Source organism: Lissotriton vulgaris, chromosome 8, assembly GCF_964263255.1.
Source record: "Lissotriton vulgaris chromosome 8, aLisVul1.2, whole genome shotgun sequence".
Classification (NCBI taxonomy): Eukaryota; Metazoa; Chordata; class Amphibia; order Caudata; family Salamandridae; genus Lissotriton; species Lissotriton vulgaris.
The window spans coordinates 1,496,609,993-1,496,625,609 of NC_141696.1; the positions used below are offsets into that span (position 1 = coordinate 1,496,609,993).

The following is a 15,617-nucleotide window of genomic DNA, read 5'->3' on the forward strand; positions in this document are numbered from 1 at the left end:
TCCCATTGATATTGTTGCTTCGATATTCAGAGGGCAAACCCATTGTCTGTGCCTCAGGTAACCCAGTGGCATCATTGTCTGTGCCTTCTTTAACCCTCTGACATCATTTTTTGTACTTTCTTTCACCCACAAACATCGACTCTGCTTTCTTTAACTCTGACATCTTTGTATGTACCTCCTTTTAAACAGTGACATTGGTTGTGCCTCCTATATCCCATTGAGTGCTCTGTGTGTGCTTTCTATTTTTTTCCAAGGAGATTTAGTTCATTTTCAGGCAAATAAGATTTAACACTCAACCATGGGCCATTCAATAAGGGTTACACTGTGCCATATTTCTACATTACATTTAACAACTCTGTATATTCCCCCACCTCCGCCCCCTCAAGCGGAAGCACAAAAGCAGTCCTTAGGCTTTAGTATAACTACTCATTGGCCCCATTTTCAAGGTACTTTGCGCTTGGTTCATTTACTGGAGTTGCTTTTTTCCCCTCTCGTGAAATAATTTTCAAGACGGAGAGATTGTAGAGTTTTGGGGCAACTATGGACAAAGTTTATGTCCTAGGAGTACTCCACCAAAGGGTGTCACTGACTATCGTTTAGCCCCGGGTTTTCCAAAGTTGGTCCTGGAGGGCCAAATACATGCCAGATTTTAAAGATAACTACATTTATCTAAATGGAAATATGCTAAATGGATCGACTTTGTAGAACCCTGGTCTAGCCCATTCATGCATTGTGGGAAAGAGCGATCATCTCTTTAGTCGCCAAGATCATATCGGCGATCAATCTTCAGTTTACCTTGTGCATGATCTCCGGCAGATGAAGATTGAGTATGATAGTCGCTAGATCTGATCGCAGCGGGTATTCCAGCGCTCCTTTCATGTGGCTCGGGATCTCCTCCCAAAAGTGAGTCAGAGGTGGGAACACCCACCAAACATGCAGTGTGACTGCTATCTGGCCACATCGCCTCCTGCGTAGGCCAGCTACATTGTCACTCGTCTGTTTTAGTTTGTAGGGTGTAACACGCCAATCCATCATGATTTTGTACATCAGTTCCCTATTCTGCATGCTTCCACAAAGAGGTGGGATGTCAACTCAAAGCTTCTACCATTGGTCCACAAGGATAGTTTGCCCAGAGAACCCTGCCACTTTCTCATATATGGCCATTCTGGGGTAGTGCCCATGTCTAGTAGAGCAGCACATATTGGAAATAAGGCCTGGGCCACTCTGACTTGATGTGTCCTTTCTTTAATCCACTGACAGCACTGTGGGCCCGATTCACAGAATGAACTTAAGACTCAATCCTAAACTTACTACTATTTTGGTATTGACAGAATGCACTTACTACTTTTGGCATTCACAGAATGAACTTAGAACTTTTGGTATTCACAGAAGTTTGGATTTTGTCTTAAGTTTGTCTTAAGACAAACTTAAGACAGACGTAAGTTAGGATTTTGTCTTAAGTCTGTCTTAAGTTTGTCTTAAATTTGTCTTAACACAAACTTAAGACAAAATCCTAACTTACCAAAAGTTCATTCTGTGAATGCCAAAAGTAGTAAGTGCATTCTGTGAATACCAAAATAGTATTAAGTTTAGGATTGAGTCTTAAGTTCATTCTTACAAAGACAAGATACTGAGCATCTAAAACCATATGTTGCTAGATATATGCCCCTTTTGGAGATTCCTAGTACTCAACATCATATGCCACAACAATACCTTAGAAAGAATATGGGGGGATGGAAAAGGAGCCTACTCTATCGCCTCAGGTACGGAAGCATCAAATACTCACTTTGCTTTCCAATAGGTTTTAACAAAAATTTAGAGCAATTGACCTATCCTTGTGGCACTGGTAGCAAACAAACTTTATTACACTTTTTACTTTTTTGTAATTTTTATGTAAAATATACCAAATGGTTCCTCGCCCCATATTTCAAATTTCTGGCTATCATGGACTTTGAATTTGCATATCTTGAAATATTTAAGCTAGGAAATAACGATCTGATTTTTAGAGTAAGTTCATTCCTCCAAGCTGCAGTACGCTCCCGCCCTTCAATGAATGAATCCTAATGTGGTATGCACTTTTTATTTTCGTTTTTTATATATTTCTAATTGTTAGTGATGGTTGAGTCATTGAATAATAATCCTAGGGACGCATTTGGGAAGATATTTTTTGATTTGCTGAATACCTATGCATTTCCCAAGTAAATTATTGCTGACGTTGCACAGATCCACTTAAAATAATTTGCTCTGTCAAGTTTGACCTCACTTTTATGCACTTTATTATAATCCCCTGGCTGATTTGCACAAATTGTTCAAGACTCTCCTTTTGCACAATGCCATTTATGCTGCTAGTTCTTAGGCCCATCGAACCCCTTTTATTATGTTTTTATTCCTGTATTGTGTATTTGTATTGGATGATATTGTATATTTATTTGTTTTAATATTTTATTTTATCTGTTTTGGTGGTGACGAACTGTACTTTTATGGATATTTATCCGAATAAAGATTATTCATTCATTAAGTTCATTCTGTGAATCGGGCCCTGTGTTCCTACTTCAATCCGCTAGCAGCACTAAACGTGCCTTCTATTGACCCGCTCATACCATGTCTGAGGAAATGGAGTGTGTATAAGGAACTAGCCATACAGACTAGAGTATTGTAGGTAATACCAGTAAGTGGGTTTTTTTTGATGATTTTCTAGGACCAGCTGTACTTCTATAAAAAAATAATGCAAGTGCTTTTGTGCTTCAAACACAGTTGATTTGTGTGTTTTTTCACTTTCAGGATCAGGAGGAAGACCTTGGAAAGGAGTTACAGTCCTGATGAAGGTAGCTGAAACAATTTTCCCAACAACACTGTTTTCCATTTATTCTTGTGGCACAACTTTTCTTTTCAGGATCTGTGAAAGGGACATACCTATTAGACGTAATGTGTGATACCCTCTCGAAGACCTTTTATTGCCATTTTGGATTGGTAGTGTGAACCTCCTGATACGTTGCTCTACTCCTTCGGTCTGGTTTTCAAGGAGCCTCCATGTAATGAAAGGTTGACCATCTCCGTAGTCCCTCCGTACATTGCAGGCAGTGTCCTGTGAACTAGAGTACCCTGATTGAAATTTGAGTTGACCAGTTCAAAATGGTGCCTTATGGATGCTTGGGTGCTGTATGTTTTTATGCATACATATTGAACTTTCTAGATAGAAATTCAGCGATTTCAGCTGCAACCTAGACCTGTTTATTGGTGTCTATTAGCTTGATGTGTATTCATTGCCACAATTTAATCCAGTAGGAACCATTTGTAACTGGAATTTTCACAAGAGGTGGAAACTCTGTGAAAGCTTGTAATAAATTCAGTGAGAGGACCTTTGAATGCTGATATCCATTGTGGCGATGCTGTGCAGATACTCGTGACAGCGCCCTGAACCACATACAGAAAATGAATTAAATTTTTTGGGCTTGGGGGCACATGAATACGTACACAGAAAAGATTTGAGGCCTGATTTAGATCTTTCAGGACAATTACTCTGTGACAATGGTGGCGCATATACCATCTGCTGAAATATAAATATTATTATATTCTATGGGATTTATATTTCGGTGAATGGGATATCCTTCACATTTGTGATGGAGTAACCCATCCGGCTAAATCAGGCCCTTAGTTGGAAACTGTCAAGAGAGGCTTAATGGATTTTACTTGGGAAGTCAGTAGACCCCACAAATTACAGCCATACTGAGAAATAGGTACTCGTGGTGTTGTGTGAGAATGAGGAGTGGTATTTGATGGTGTGGACTTTGTAGGACAGGAGATTATGTGGGGTGAGTTGTGGTGAAATATAATGTGAAGTTTCTGCAAAGGGATTCCTTGGGAATCTAGAGGAATGATTATCTGTAGGGATTGCTCATGCGGCTTGGTTTGGACTTTTGCACCTACTACGATACTCAAACTCTCCTGGCCAGCTGCTGGATGTGAGTCAGTGTGAAGCCCTTCAGACTGTGGCCCTTCCCTCCACAGAGTGCCTGCTGTATGATCACACTAGGTGGAAACAACAAAGGACTTCCTCCTTCGGTAATAAGCTGCTGGGATTGCTGGCTGCGTTTGTCGGTGTCATTTCAGTCGTTATCAGCAGAGCTTTATGTGACTCGGGTCCCTCCGGGTCTTAGACCTAACTAATTAAAGATGGACATTAAAGCAGGTCATTATCGGGCCTTATATTCACGCCCTTAACTTTGCAGGCAAAAATACAAAGAATGTAAAAAAGGTTAAGGTAATCCATGTCAGAGATGTGATTCCTGTTTATCACGTGGTTTACTTAATATTGCATTCCCCAAGAATTTTTGCTTTTTACAGGATGTTGTGTTTCTGTAGAATTTTCTTTTGTGTAGCATATCACTCTCGTATAATGCATACTTGAAACTGAGTTGCCTCCAGATGTTTATAACACGCCACGATTAAGAATCTCTGGGGCTGAGCTTCTCAAAGTGCCTAGAACTGGCTCAAAAAGGTGTTCAGAATACGTGGACATGCAATCCTTGGCCTCTCTGCAGAGCACACAGAGCACAGTCACATGTGCCCAATGAAATTGGGATTTTGTGCAAGTGTGTGGAAGGAGGTATATGGATGTGAAAATATTAACAAGGCGAAAGTAAAAGAAAATGCATTGCTTACAAGTGTGTGGTGTGTTTGTGGGGTGGTGAACAGTGCCAGGCTGTCCTATAGGGCATGCCAGGCAGTGCCCAAACGGCAGGTCTGACATTGTGGTGGTGAGCCTCAGCAAGGCCTACCAGTGCTAGGGGTTCTCCCTTCTCTGCACAGAGTCCTCAGACCAATAGAAAGATGTTGGCACAGAAGCTGGAATAGAAAGTACAACGTTTATTAAACCTCATGAGGTGGAACTACATTCACACAGCACCCTTCGGTAATGTATGAAGTAGCACTCTGAATGGAAGGAGCCTTGTCCTTTTATACCCACACAGGGGCTCAAATGAAGGTAGTACAAGTACAAAATGCTGGTTTTAGGAACATAGAAGGTCATACAGAGAATGTACAGGCAACAAGTGGGAGTAGCTAACAGTTTGCTAATTCTGGTGGGTACATTCTGACAGTTACAGACTGGGGGCAGCTGCAAGCTCAACTGAGCATGTGCGAAGGTGGAAGATGCTAAATATATATCTCGTCTCTAGGCAGATTTCAAGAGCAGTTAACAGGAAGGTAGGACAGAGCACATGGCAAACAAAATGGCTGACAGAAATACAAAATGGATTCCATAAAACGGACAAGATAGTCTCTAAATACAGGATGCCTTCTGCTAATGCTTAACCTAATTGCTGCCAAATTACAACAGACGACCCTTTCAGCATTAGCTGAAGACATTTGTTTATCTGGGGTAATCTAGATATGCATCCTGTACGTTGATGCTTATCATCTCAGTGAATTCTTTATTTAACATTTGTTGTGCTTTTATTTCTGCAATATTTCTTTTAGCAGGTGTACAAGCAGTGATACACATGGAGCAAAGCATAGGACCACATTGTATTCAAGTACAGCATGTAAATAGTATCACCAGTAGTATACATAGAATAGTCAGTAGCTTCCAGCCCCAAGTAATAAAGAGTGTCCATATCCAGTTTGAAAATGTCCATGTACCAGTCTCTGTGTGAATTTCTGCAGCAATCTTATGCAGTTTTGAGATTGCATCATATACTGAAGGTGAGTGATCTGGTATAAATACGCAACAACTGCTACCGATGATGCGACATGCACCACCTCGATCAGCCAAAATCACATCAAGCACCATTCTGTTTTGGAGTGCTACAATCCTTGCAATTTGCAGTTCCTCTGTAATATTCCCAAGTGCCATTGCTGTTTGATTGGTGACAGCTTCCACAACACGAGTTAATCGCCTTATCTTTCTGCTATTCAATGCAGCACCCACAAAGAACAGTCCCAAATTTAAATCAACATATTGTTGCAAAGTGGCATCAGTCTGATCGACCTCATCTGTACTTATTGTTTGTTTGTATCTATTCTTGGAAATGTCATTATACAACATTAAATTTCGGTGATACGATGGAGGGGCCAAGAACACAGGTGGTAACAAAAATGATATGTAACATACCCCGGACCACCCAACAGGTAATTGATAGTATCCTTTATTACCGCACACAAAATACGTGTTATGTGAAGACGTAAAACGACTTTTATTAGCACCTTCAATGGTTAATGTCAAAATACATTCACTCCGTCCTAAAGAATTCTCCCAGCACTGCCAATACATAAATCTGCTTTAGCTCTGGTCACAGAAATTACAAAAGGTCCAGTATTCTTGATGCTCCTCATATTCGTGAAAACATATGGTGTTGAAATGTTATCAGGTTGATACTCTTCCCATTCCCATTTAGTCCCTTTAGCTTGAGGGTAAGCATCTTTATCCTGATAGCATACTTTATTTATTTTTTATTTTTTTATATTTTTTATTCAGGCATAATAAGTAGGACATCCTTACAGCAGTACATCATTAAAAATAATACAATGTTATGAATAAATGAATCGCAGGGTTTGTGATCCCAAACAAAAAAACAAAAAAAGACCAAAAAAAACGAAGAATCAACATGGATAGCTTTTTAGATAATTATAGGTTACACAACAGTATAAACACACTCTAAGTCAGTTATAAATATGGTCAAAAAATCATCCAATACCACCAGGGACGATGCGATTTTTCCATTCAGTTATTGGGCACCAAAGCGCATCTCCTCGTAGTTTAGATCGTATCCCTCTTGTTTTACATATTGCAGATTCATATCTATAAGCTGCCAAAAGACGTGCTAACCACATCTGAAAACTTGGAGGCTCTGCGTCTTTCCATCTCGCAGATAGGAGTATCCTGAAAACAGCCATGCCAATAAAAACTAATCTTTCTTCAGCTTTTTCCAGATTTAAGGTAAGGTCATGACCAAAAAGAAATAGGGTTTCAGATTCTGGTATAATGTGTCCAAAAATTTCCTCCCAGAAGGAAATTATCATGGTTTTCACTAATGTCAAACTAGGACAAGTATACAACATATGAGTAAGAGTTGCCGGCCCTTGAGTACATCTTGGGCATAAATCATTCTCTCGTTTACCCCATGTAAATAGTTTAGCAGGAGTAAAGTAAAGGTCAAAGATAGTTTTGTACAATTGTGCCTTAAGATTACTTGCCATCAATAACTTTTGACTCATATTTAGCACCTGGTCTAAATCCACATTTGGGTTATTCAATTATAAGCACCACTTTTTTTCCGTTTTATCAAGATCATCTTTCTTCATGCTTAGACGAGTATTATATAGAGTTCCAATTCTAATATTTGTTCTAAAAATTACATCCATAATTTCATACTTATGTAAGCAAATTAACGATTCCTTAGCTTTTAGTGTGGCAAATATCTGTGCAAACTTCAAAAAGTCCCCATTCGGTAATTTATATTTAATTTTTAAATCTAAAAAGGTTGTGTCAAAGTCTTTTATTAGAAAATCACCAATTGTCTTAATTCCTATCTTAGCCCAATGTTTTAAAAAGGCGTCTGAATCCTGTACTTGAATAAAATTAGAGTAAAGAAGTGGTGTATAGCGATTAATTTTCTCAACTTTACTATATTTAGCAATTTTACTCCAAATTTTCCAAGCATTAATCATAATTTCACCTTTAAAAGCTTTATAGTTTCTTGTCTCAGTTTTTCGCAATAACAAGCCTTTTGCCTCCCGCCCGACTATAAGTTCATATATTGATGGTATTTCAGCGCGACCCTCTAAGTTCCCTTCGCTATAACCTCTGAGCAACGGCATAAGCTGTTTTAGTTGTGCTGCCCAATAATATAGTTCCATATTAGGTATAGTAAGGCCGCCTTTCTCAATAGGCAGAGACAGTAGTTCAATAGACCTCCTAATTTTCCCATTCTGCCATACAAACTTCGATATAAGTGAATTAATTACTGTTAAAGCCTCCTTTTTAATGGCTAGCGGTATTGCTCTAAATAAATAGAGACATCTGGGTAGCGTATTCATTTTAACATAATTAACTCTCCCTATAATAGACAGATGAAGACTATTGACCCTTTTAAAATCGTTCTCAATTTTTTTCAGTAATGGATCAAAATTAATTTGTGAGATTGTTTTAGTGTTTGCACAAAGTTCAATGCCCAGATAGGTGGCTTTTTCAACTCTTCGTGGATCCATACAAACTGTGTCGGATGTGCCTATTATAATCGTCTTTCCTTTGTTAAGGGAATACCCAGAGTAAGTCCCAAATTCTGACGTAATTACCTCTATTTCATGAATAGCTTCTGTAGGATCAGGTGTAACTATCGCAATGTCGTCAGCATATGCCAGTACTTTCGTTTCAAACTGATAGCTAACAATTGGCTTAATAATAGTGCTCTCTAATAGTTTCAAAATAAGAGGGTTGATATATAAAGCAAATAGCAGGGGTGAACATGGACAACCTTGTCTAGTACCTCTTGTTATATTAATACATTCAGAGAATAATCCGGCCGCGAGGACTTTCGCTTTGGGGCGGTGATACATTGATTTTATTGAGTTAATAAATTTGGGGCCAAAATTATTGCGTGCCATAACTTCCCATAGAAATTTCCAGGTGACACGATCGAAAGCTTTCTCAGCATCCAGTAGAATCATAGACATTCGCTCCCCCCTAGCTGTCATGGCATCAAATAAGGCAATTGCTCTACGGATGTGCTCAGTGGTTCCCTTTCCAGGGATGAAACCATGTTGCCATGGGGAGGCGAGCTGTTCTATGACCCCACTGAGCCTGAGTGCTAGGACTTTTGCATATAATTTGGAATCCAAATTAATAAGGGATATAGGGCGATATGACGTGAGAAGCTCTGGGGATTTTCCCTTTTTTGGAAAGACGATTATATTAGCTTCCCTCCAAGAAGTCGGAGGTACACCATTATATTGTATTCCAAGAAATAAATCATGAAGAATCGGTAGTAACTGATGGCTAAGTATCTTAAATAGCTCAATCGGTATCTTGTCTGGACCTGCTGCTTTGCCAGAGGCTAATAATGATAATGCGGTCCTGACTTCTACAATTGTTATTTCTTTTTCAAGGTCCTCCCTTGTATCAGTGTCCAACGTTTTCATGGCCTCGAAGTTACTAATAAAATTATTTATAAAAGCTTCTATTTCTTCCTCTGATCTGTTAATATCTTCTGTGTATAATTTCTGGTAATACCCTTGAAACTGGGAGTTGATTCCAGCTGCATGAGTGAGTGTCTGCCCATTTTCTATTATGGTAGCTATGTCCCTTTTTGTAATTTTCTGACGCGTACTAAGTGCCAGTTGTCTGCCCACTTTCTCTCCGCTTTCATAGACTTGTTTCCTATGTGATTGATATGTCTCAGCAGCTTTCTGAGTTAGTTTAGAGTTTAGTTCTGACTTTAGTATAGCTATCTGCATCATCACCTGGTTTGTATCTTGTCTTTGCCTGATTTTACTGATATGCTCCTCTTCGGCTTTAGCTAGAGCAGTTATTTTCACTCCGAATTCTTGTTTTTCCCCGTTCCTAATTTTACTTTGATACTTAATAGTTTCCCCTCTTAGAGCGGCTTTATAAGTATCCCAAACAATATTCCTTGTAGCACTAAATCGATTCATACTAAAAAATTCCTCAGTCCAGGCTTTAATAAAATCAATATATTCTTGGTTGCATAGTAATTTCCTATCGAAGGACCATGTTGTTTTTTGATTATAATTAGTTTGATAATCAACTGATAATAATAAGGAATTATGATCTGATAGTGTTTTCGGAAGTTTCTTTATTTGCGAAGAGGAAGTTAAATCTTTAGATGTAAAAATGTAATCTATCCGTACATATTTTTGATGGGGGTGTGAATAATACGTGTAGCCAGAGTCTGCTGGGTTATTTTGCATCCAAATATCAGTTAACCCTAGGCTACAAATTAAATTACTAATAGCCTGATAAACCTTTGGTTTCCGACCAATATATTTTAATCCAATTACCTGCGATGACAAGGATGGTATTAAAGAAATGTTTAGATCGCCGCAAAAAATTAATGGACCTTGCCAAATGGCTAATTCTGTTTCCAATTTTTCAAAAGTTATAGGATCATCCTGATTGGATCCATAAACAGTGCATATCGTAATTCCGTGAAGCTACTATCAGATTGTATCCCCTCAGTCTTAATAATGCTCTTTTGCTCCATGGAATATGGGTTTCCTGTAGACATAAAATGTCTACCGGGTATAGTTTTAATAATTCTTCAAGTCGTACTCTTTTATCTCTAGTCAATAATCCTCCTATATTCCAGGTTTGTATATTAAGCTTACCCATTATTGATATGGTAGTTTTGTCGACTAGTGTTGCTCAAATCATATTCCATATACATACCCTGCTTTATGTTTTTCAAAATTAACTCTATTCCTACTATTATGCCTGCTTTTTTTCCCCTTTTTCCCATTTTCCCCTTCCCTTCCCCCCTCCCTCTGCGTCGTCCCTCCCTCTTGCCCACCCCTTCTCCGCTTCCTCCCTTCCTGCTGGGGCTTCCAGACTCACCCAGAGTCTGTTTGATGAAATTGCTACACTTCTACTGAGCTACCAATATAGCATAAAAAAAAAAAGAAAAGGACAAAGGATTCTTACAAGGATTCTACATCACATTCAAGTATATCATATTATATCATATTATATCTCAAAAAAAAAAAAACCTTTATATACAGTCTATATCATACAACCTTAGGTTAAACCTTTCCTATTTTTATATACTTTCTCCACAAAGAAACGCATCTTTACTTCACCCGTCAAAACATGACGTCAAAACATGAAGAAGAAGGTATATCTCCCTATAGATTATTGAAGTATTATGACCCAAGTGAGTCAGATATCTCAGACTGAAAAAACTTAGTCTGACCATGGTGAACAATCTTTAGAGTCGCCGGGTTGTTCAAATAGGCCTGAGTACCTTTCTCTTGAAATGATTTAATCAGCATTCGCAACCTCCATCGTCTTTCGACGGTTGCGTGGCAAAAATCAGGTCTCGAAAAAAAAGAAAAACCATTACAAGCATACTTTATTTAAGTGAAAGATAATTCCACCTACCTAAGGTTTTCCTGAAGCAAACAAAAGGGCATACCAAGATTGACAAGAACCATTATGGGAAAACGGTGAAGGAATAAAAGGTGTTCCTCCTTTCTTTTGGTGTGCAGGTATCATTCCACACACCCAACTGTTGGTAGCATTCGTGGCATTGTGTGTATGATGCAACATCTGGATGAATGTATTATTTAGGTAGGATTGTCGATGCTTCTGCTCATGGTAGGGAAGCGTGAAATAATGATGTTCCACTGGAGCTGGAGTAGTGGCAACAAAAAGCTGTCGAGCAGGAGCCACTTTCTCAACAAACCAGGTGATTATTGCCATAACCACCAGAGCAACAACAAACCCTACAGCACAAATGATTCTTTTGTTATGCATTTCAGCAACAGCAATAATTGATCTTTCTACAAACTCGTTGAAACAATCGTTGGAGCTTATCCCTGGGCAGCCGCTGATTTCTTCACCACGGGCCAAGACGGGTGTCACTACACTACGCATGGCTGATCCTCCCCCCTTGCCACATCGGACCTCCGTTTTACTAACCCAGGGCGGTAGCTCAACCAGTCTTTTTCGGCAAAGCAGATTCTTTCCTTGGTCTCAGCTGGTATCGGGATTCTCCAGCGATCGTGTGGTCCGGGAAGACTTCCGCAGATTTGTCAGGTGAGATAGCTTGGCCTTTTTCCATCTCCAGAATCTCTCGATGGTCGGTCGGTAAGCACAGCAGATTCCACCAAGGCAGTCGACACACGTTTGCAGTGTGTGCTATGGACCTAATTCTTCTTGTTTGTCACTCAAACTGCTGTCCTTGTCGCAAGGAGCACCTGCTCTGGTCCTTGCCACCTCGGCTCCAAGCTGTTCGATCGACAGATCGAACACCTTGGCCATCACGTGGTCGCCAGGACAGAGTTCATGGGCCTCACCTGTAGATCTGTCAGGAAGAGCTTCTCAAACCCGTTGATGAATAGAGATCAAACTGTCAGTTAACTGTGCCAAATAATCATTCAACAGAACACAAGGAACATCATGTATGGGGCGTGGTTTAGGAACTCCCCAAATGTTCATCGGTCTTCCAAATACTACCTCATACGGTGTAAGCCCAGATCGTGAGTGTGGCACCGATCTTATGGACAACAATGCCAAAGGTAGTGCATTTGGCCACTTTAAAGACTTGGAAGCCAGTATTTTCGCCAACTTCAATTTTAAAGTACCGTTGTACCTTTCCACTAATCCTGCTGATTGCGGATGGAAGACTGTATGGAATTTCAGTTTGATCCCTAATACTTTCAGGACATACTCAACAACTTGCCCAATAAAATGAGGTCCGTTGACACTCCACAAAAGCTTACAAACACCATATCTAGGGAAAAACTCCTATAGAAGCACCTTTGCTGTGGTGAGAGCAGTATTATCCTTTGTAGGATATGCCTCTATCCATTTGCTGAAGGCACATACCACCACTAGGACATATTCCAGAATATTGCAGCGTTCAAGTTGGATGTAATCCATCTGCAAAACTTCAAAAGGTGCAATTGGTGTAGCAAACCCTCCTGTAGGAGTCCGTATCCCTTTTCCAGGATTATACTGCCACAGATCAAACAAGACTGTACTACTCTTTTAGCTGTGCTGGCAATTTCAGGATGCTCCCAAACTTGCGTAAGCAATTTAGTTATTGCTAGAGCTCCAACATGTGCCAGCCCATGTGCCATTCGAACCATAGGTTGTAAATAGGCTGCAGGCAATTTCCACTTTTTCATTTCTTTGTTACGCCAACAGCCCTCATCGTCCAATATTCCTTTATTAGCCCATTGCTCAAGATCTGCTACAGAAGCAGATCTCTGTATATCCAATACTACTTCTCTAGCGTCATGCCAACGCTCAGCTTGTGATTTTACTACGTACATGGATGTAGTGCTTCGCTGCATCGCAGTCTCACTGGCTACGCGATCTGCAAGGGCATTGCATTGTCCTATTGTGTCAATGATTTTCTTGTGTGTGCTACACTTCATAATAGCAACTTTCTTTGGGTGTGTAAGTGCAGTCAAGAGATTATGTACTAATTCTCTGTGCATTATCTGCATCCCGTGCAAGCCTCTTACCTTCCAGAGTAGGCCAAAATCATGAACCACTCCAAAAGCATAGTGGCTATCCGTGTAAATGTTCACACACAAGTCAGTGCTAAGTTCACACGCTCGTGTCAAAGCTATTAGTTCAGCTGCTTGAGCCGGCTTCTGAGGTATGCAATCTGTTCCCACCACTGTCTCAAGCGTGGTGATTGCATATGCAGCTGAGGTCGTGCCATCTGGTAACTTCAAACAGGACCCATCAACACACAGTTCCCCGTCTACATCTGGAAGGGGCGTATCTTGCAAATTGATGCAACCCTTTGTCTGTTCCTCAGTAAGGAATATACAATCGTAAGGCTCCTTTGACTGAGGCTGAGTCGCAGGATATGCGGTACAAAAGGGGATGGTGATGGACGGAGCATCTGAATCAATCAAACACTCACACCCAGTCAAAAGATCTGGGTTTAATCCATCACCGTTCTTTAGCCCACTCTGCCACCCCAGTTCAGACATGGCTATATGCAAATCAGTCTGACCCTGTGCGTCATGGGAACAGTCCAGCCCGAACTGCCAAGCCATGTCTTCCCTGGACCGGAAACAAGCTTCCGAGGACCGGTTTCTGGCATTCCAGCCGTCTTCAGCCCGGCTTGCTTGAATCCAGTGGCAAAGTGAGCAAGGGACTCACGTCTGAGCATACCCTGCCACACTTATGGTGGCCAAAAGCGGTACAAAAGGGGGTGGTGATGGACGGAGCATCTGAATCAATCAAACACTCACACCCAGTCAAAAGATCTGGGTTTAATCCATCACCGTTCTTTAGCCCACTCTGTCACCCCAGTTCAGACATGGCTATATGCAAATCAGTCTGACCCTGTGCCTCATGGGAACAGTCCAGCCCGAACTGCCAAGCCATGTCTTCCCTGGACCGGAAACAAGCTTCCGAGGACCGGTTTCTGGCATTCCAGCCGTCTTCGGCCCGGCTTGCTTGAATCCAATGGCAAAGTGAGCAAGGGACTCACGTCTGAGCATACCCTGCCACACTTATGGCGGCCAAAAGCGGTACAAAAGGGGGTGGTGATGGACGGAGCATCTGAATCAATCAAACACTCACACCCAGTCTGGGTTTAATCCATCACCGTTCTTTAGCCCACTCTGCCACCCCAGTTCAGACATGGCTATATGCAAATCAGTCTGACCCTGTGCCTCGTCTGACCCGTCCATCACCACCCCCTTTTGTATCGCAGGATATGGCAACAAAGTGGCTGGGTTCAGTGTCGCGCACCTCTTCAAGGTAATATGAGGTGCTAACAGTGTCAATTCATATCATGTCAGGCGAGCACTAGTTGAGTGTTGCAACTTAGCCTGATTCAAAAGGGCATCTACTGCATGGGGTACTAGCACCAACAGTTTGTGTGACAAAACTATCCCTTCACTCTGACGTATGGACACAGCTGTCGCTGCAACTGAATGGAAACACCCGGGCAACGCACAAGCAACAGGATCAAGGACAGCTGAAAAGTATGCGCAGGGATGCTGCTTGTCACCATGTGTCTGTACTAAGACAATGCACACCCATCTTTCTCGTATACATAGAGTGTAAAAGCCTTCGTGTAATCTGGTGTGCCTAACACTGGTGCAGAGCAAAGAGCTTGTCTTAACTGATGAAAACCATTTTGGCATGTATCTGTCAATGGAAGGGGGATCGGAGTATTTTTAGTCAAAAGCGCTAGCAGGGGTTTAACAATGTGTGAAAAGCCCAATATCCATTGTCTACAAAACAAAGTCAAACCAATGAACGCACGGACATCTTTCTATGTGGAAGGTACTGAGGTGTCTAATATTGCTTGAATGCGATCTGGTGTCAGTGCACGCCCCTCCTTAGACAGAAGGTGACCTAAGTAGGTTAATTTCAGTCTACAATATTGCAATTTCTTTCGTGATACTTTATGATGGTGTGTAGCAAGAAAAGAAAGCAAAGACAAAGTACACTCTTCACATAGCTCAGGCGTATCGGCTGCCAGCAAGATGTCATCGACATATTGTATGAGAGCCACTCCTTCAGGCAAAATAAAGGAATCGAGTTGTCGTTTTAAGACTTGACTATAAATACTCAGACTCTCAGTGTACCCTTGAGGAACTCTACAAAATCTGTATGATCGATTATTCAGAGTGAAACCGAACAAATATCGGCTATCAGGATGAATAGGAATCAAGAAGAAAGCATTCTTAAAATCGATTACAGAAAATGTAGTTAATGTTGGAGGGACATGGGTAAGTAATGTTGTTATGTCAGAAACCACAGGGTACTGCGGTACTACAATCTTGTTGACTTCTCTTAAATCAATGATGAATCTATAAATCCTGGTGTCAGTATCTTTTTTCAAAATGGGAAGAATCGGACTATTGCAAATATTGTAAGGAACTTCTTCCATGACCCCTACTTT

At 40.8% G+C, this 15,617-nt stretch overlaps 1 protein-coding gene across 1 annotated transcript in view; it reads left to right on the forward strand.

The window, feature by feature from the left end:
* Positions 1–15,617, forward strand: part of SIDT1 (SID1 transmembrane family member 1) — a 440,759-nt gene that overhangs the window by 290,141 nt on the left and 135,001 nt on the right. The window contains exon 10 of the mRNA XM_086935576.1: positions 2,782–2,825. Within this exon, the coding sequence (XP_086791702.1) occupies positions 2,782–2,825 (44 nt within the window). The remainder of the gene's footprint in view (positions 1–2,781; positions 2,826–15,617) is intronic.